The 5,377-nt window shown below is 47.3% G+C and overlaps 1 protein-coding gene across 1 annotated transcript; it reads left to right on the top strand.

Annotated features, from left to right (window-relative positions):
* Positions 1-349: 349 nt before the first annotated feature.
* Positions 350-2,275, top strand: LOC144668931 (transcription factor Jun-like). The gene has a single exon (XM_078531413.1). The coding sequence runs from the start codon at positions 797-799 to the stop codon at positions 1,754-1,756; it is 960 nt and encodes a 319-aa protein (XP_078387539.1). The 5' UTR covers positions 350-796; the 3' UTR covers positions 1,757-2,275.
* The last annotated feature ends 3,102 nt before the right edge of the window (positions 2,276-5,377 follow it).

Here is a 5,377-nt window from a genome sequence, read left to right as displayed (position 1 = left end):
GAGTGCACCATTGGCTGCAAGTGCTCGGGGAGGTTCATGAAAGTGGCTATATAAATGCAAGTTTTATATATGGGGATGGTAGCCGGGTGATTCTGTACTTAACACATCCCCCCCCCCAAAAAAAAACATAATGCGCCCACAAATATGAGTGCAGTAGAAAATATCTTAATCCTCGCTGAAGGACCTTCAGCTAGAAGAGGGTTAAAAGTATGTCGGAAGCCCTCTGGTGGCATCTACAGTCAGGAGAGAGAGAGAGAGAGAGAGAGAGCAGAGAAACACACAGACACACACCGAACCAATGGGTGGGCAGGAATAGTGACATCACCTCGGCTATTTAAGAAGTCATGGCTTCACAAGAAAGTGCATTAGACTGGAGAATGTTACTGTAGTACAGACCCAGAGACGCCCAGCTCGCTTCCTGGAACAGAGAATACTGGCTGCCAGTTCGCACCATCACCAGTTAACATCCATCCACAAGCAAAACAAGAGAGAGAGAGAGAGGAGGAGGAGGAGTAGAGGGGGGAAAGGAAAAAAAAACAAAGTACACTTGTGTTTACCAACTCCGCTTGCGGATTTTGTGAAGACGCCTTGGCTTGAAAGGGGAGAAGTCGCTGCTGCGGACAGTTTGTTGTTATTTGTGAAGAGAGGGTGATAAGGAGGACGGATTCTGGCTGCTGGGGAGAGGACTTTGCACTTGCCCTTCTCCAGAACAGGTCCTTACCCAAGAGGGGACTCTTTAAGAACAGCTCTCTATCCCTCTCCCTCCCAGCACTACAGATTTTTGTGTTGCTTTTCTATGTCTACAAAAATGGAGCAACCATTCTACCACGATGATACCTTCCTGGCCGGCTACGCGAGTTCAGAGAGCGGTCTCCATGACTACAGCTCCAAATACTTGAAGCAGAACCTCAACCTCAACCTGGTCGACCCGTCCAGGTCCCTCAAGCCTCACCTGCGGGGCGTGGAGGACAACCTGCTGAGTGGCCCGGACGTGGGGCTGCTGAAGCTGGCCTCTCCGGAGCTGGAGCGCCTGATCATCCAATCCAGCAATGGGGTGATCACCACCACGCCCACCCCCGGGCAATACTTCTGCGGGAGGAATATCACAGACGAGCAGGAAGGGTTCGCAGACGGTTTCGTCAAGGCGCTGGAGGAGCTGCACAAGATCAACCATGTGGCGCCCAACGTGTCCATCCCCAACCCTGGCATGAGTTGCAGCGCCGCGCCCAGCAATGCCTACGGCTCCTCGGTGCCCGCCGAGGTGCCCCCCGTCTACACCAACCTCACCGCCTACAACACCTCCAGCCCCCTCTCGGCGGGCGGCGGCGGCGGCGGCTACCACCCCACCGCCACCATCAGCTACCTGCCCCAGCCCCACGCCTACAGCCTGCCGGCGGTGCCCGTGGGCCACCCCCGCCTGCAGACCCTCAAGGAGGAACCCCAGATCGTGCCCGAGGTGCAGAGCCGCGGCGAGACCCCGCCGCTCTCCCCCATCGACATGGAGAACCAGGAGCGCATCAAGGCCGAGAGGAAGCGCATGAGGAACCGGGTGGCCGCCTCCAAGTGCAGGAAGAGGAAGCTGGAGCGGATCGCCAGGCTGGAAGACAAGGTGAAGACGCTGAAATCCGACAACGCCGGCCTGGCCTCCACCGCCACCGTCTTGAGGGACCAGGTCTCTCAGCTCAAACAGAAAGTCATGACTCACATCAGCAGTGGCTGCCAAATAGTATTAACTCAAAAACTACAGGGCTTCTGAGACACAGACTAACGCGAAAAAGACTGAAGCTTTTCTTCAGAAGGAAGGAAGAAGGGGAGGGGGTGGTTTTGGGGTGGGGTTGGGTGGGGGGGTGGGGGTGTTAAAAGAAGCTTTTGTAAATCGCACTGGAACTCCCTGGTCCGGTCTGCAAGTGGGACTTAAATCTCGACAGAACTTTACAAGCCTGTACACCGGGTAAACAGAGGCAGAGAGAACTGTCCAGTGTACAAGGGCAGACCACAAACTCCCACCAGAAGTGGAAGGGGGGGAAATAAATGGTCATTTTTACCCCCCCCCCACCCACCACCCCCCCTCTATGGACTTGACATACTAAAAGGAACACTGAAATGTCTCTCTCGAAGCTGCACACGAGTTAAATTTGTAAATTATTATTTCATCATGTTTTTTTTTTAAAATGATTTCCTGGTTTAGTTTGTAACAAACTGTGCTAAAGTTGTGTGTTTTTTTTTTGGACAAGTTCATGTTTTAAGTATTTAAGTAAATGTTTTGAACTGTGAACTTTCGCAGCGCTGTTGGTCTCTTCTTTGAAGCGCAAGGGATAGATAGCAACTGACCCGAGTTCCCCACCCCCGACGATACCATTTTGACTTCCAGAGCTTATTTATGTTAGTTAGTGCTAACAGCCTGGCACCCCAGACTTCCCTGGGAACGGATTAATAATGGGAGCTCTCAAGGTTCGGGATAATCAGTGTAAATTGCCAAATAGATTATTTTCCACCTAGTTCAGCTACACCCCGCCATCCCAACCACCCTGATCCCACCCAACTTTCCGTGATCCAGCCTTCTAAACTTGAATTGCCAAAAAAAAAACAAGTGGGTCTGATATTAAAACTTGTCGTGATGTTTATACAAACGCCCTGGAGCTATGGTGGACCAGGTTAAAAGGCTTATTTGTAAAAAAGAAATAAAAATGGAGAGGAAAGGTGACTGTGGCAAATTAGAAGAGTTGTCCCTGAGACATAGGGACCCAGACGTTTATCTTAGTGTTTAATTGGGACCCAGACGTGTCCTGGGTCCCATTTGTAGTCCGTGCTAGTTCAATGTTTGGTTAGTGATGCCACAGTTGGCCCACTGGGTTACGGAGAGGGAGATCCTAATGGGCTCCTGCTCCTGATTGTCACCCAGCAAGACTCTCCTAGGAGCAAAGCTGTGGGTATTGGGTGAAGGTGGGATTGGACTTGGCTGTGATGCCCCCATGTGGTCACATAGCCTGTCCACACATCTGAGGTCTACACTGTACTTGTCTGAAGAACAGCTGGCTGAGGTACCACAGGCAGACCAATGCCTGTCATCTCACATCCCAGCAGACTTATTTAAACGTTTCTCTAGAGGATTCCAATTCTTCAGCAGGGGAGGTGAGGAAATTGGTGAAGGAGAGTAGGACGAATCAGGCATTGAGCAAAAAGGAATGGGCCGAAGAAGGCTGAGGGGTGTCCTAATAGAGGTCTTTAAGATTATGAAAGGTTTTAATAGAGTGGATACAGAGAGAGGGTTTCCTCTTGTGGGGAAGAGAATAACTAGAGGCCGTCAGTATTTGATAGTCACCAAGAAATCCAATAGGGAATTCAGAAGGAAATTTATTATCCAAATATTGATGAAAATATGGAACTGGCTACCACAGGCGAATAGTATAGATGCATTTAAGGGAGGCTAGACAAGCATATGAGGGAGAAGGGAATAGAGGGTTACACTGAGATTTAGATGTGGAAAGATGGGGGGAGACTTGAGTGGAGCATAAACACCAGCATAGACTGGATAGGCCAAATGGTCTTTTTCTGTGCTGTATATTCTATGTAAGGGAAAATAAAAGAAACTCAAGAACTGTCTCGAGACAAATTGAGAGGGCACCTCACTGAAATGTATAAAATATTAAATTGCATAGCAAGGGTAAAGCTAGAATCTTAACCAAAGTATTAGCTCCAGAGGATTGAAATAAACAAGTATATTTGAAACATAATCAAATGAATTACTTCACCTGATAGATCTTTAGAGCAATCTTCAAGGTAAGACATCATAGCTTATTTCAAGACATTAAAAATAGGAAGCTGAGGGGGTGAAGGTATTACAGGGATGAGTTTTAATGGGACAGATGGCCTTTTCCCATCCTTGGCTGATCCTTGTTCTTTCAGGAAAAAAATGTGTGCCTCCTTAAAGTCCAGTAATGACGTGTCCACCAGCTGTGGATGCAGTGATAAACATATTTAAACAAAGGATTAGTCAAAGTCCCTTGAATCATGGTCTGTTTGCCTACTGGCATTCAATAGCTGCAACAGAATGTTGTTGTCTGGACGTGCTACAGGTGTCCACATTGGAGACCTCACACTCCCAAGAGGTGCCAGACCACAGTTTGTTTTATCTACAGAAACCTTTAAATAGGTCTTGTGAAGGTTTCATTGAGCCTCGGCATCCTCGGGGCTAGGAAGGGTGAAATTTCAGCCAGGATTCCTTCTCCTGACCCCTATCAAATGATCCATTCTGGAAAGAGGGAAGAAAAGAAACAAATATTTCCATTGGGTACTTCATGACCTTGGGACATTAATTAACTTTGTGAAGTGTAATCACTGCTGAAATGTAGGGAAGATGGCACCTGATTTTCACATATCAACATCTCACAAACATTAGTAAGGAGTAACCAGGTGATTTTTTTTTAGCTATGAGCTATAAATATTGACCAAGGCACGAAGAGAACTCCTGCTCTTCTTCAAGTAGCACTTTTATATCTACCCGGGAGGGCAGCCCAAGCTTCAGTATCTCAGCTAACAGTGCAGTAGGGGATTTTGTGCTCAAGTCTCTGGAGTGGGGCTGAACTCACAATCTTCTGATTCCAAGCACTAATGAGCCAGGGCTGCCACGGGTATCAGCTGAGCACAGGATCAGCCCTTAGCTGTGATATTTGTCTACTTGATTGACCAGTGAATGCTTGTTGCGCAGGTTCTCACCTTAAAATAGCCATCAGAGGAACACAGGTGCCTGTAGAATTGGACCCCAAACTGAGTCATTATGGGGAGAGGAGTGAAGAAGCACCTATGCACTCATATACCCACAAGTTAAGCCCAATGTGGCCTACCTGTTTTAGAGCACCTTCAAAGGGTTAACCAATTAAACTCTACTGGAGCCACATTGAGCCTGAAGAAACACTATTTTACTAAATAATTATAAGACTTTCCCTCATGAAACTTTAGAAGTTCAGTTTACGAGAAACTCATTTGTAAAAGACATAACTAAGTTTGCAAGAAAATGAAACCGTGAACATATAATTTGTCCATAATTTGAGGGTTAGGAAATAATAATATAAGCTCATTAAAGAAATGAAAGCCATGTGTTTAGCTGCCAGTTCTTGTGCAGTATACTGAATGGGAAAAAAAAGCCTTGTTGAATCACAGGATAAAAGGAAGATTCACACTTGGCCTGGCCACTGTTTGTTTCCCATCTCACTGAAAGCACTTATTCATGCTGGATTACAATCCCAGTGGCCCAAAAGCCTTTTGTGTCCAACTGGCCATGGGTGAAAAATGGCATGTTAACACGCTAAACTATGGAGAGCATCACAACCTCAATCGACCCTGTTCCCGCCCACTAACCCCCACACTCCATCTTCTA

Source organism: Cetorhinus maximus, chromosome 28, assembly GCF_964194155.1.
Source record: "Cetorhinus maximus chromosome 28, sCetMax3.hap1.1, whole genome shotgun sequence".
Lineage (NCBI taxonomy): Eukaryota > Metazoa > Chordata > Chondrichthyes > Lamniformes > Cetorhinidae > Cetorhinus > Cetorhinus maximus.
This window is presented reverse-complemented; position numbering and strand designations above follow the sequence as displayed.

Excerpts from the sequence above, each read along its gene's own strand:
- LOC144668931 (XM_078531413.1), top strand. The coding sequence starts at position 797 with ATGTCTACAAAAATGGAGCAACCATTCTACCACGATGATACCTTCCTG.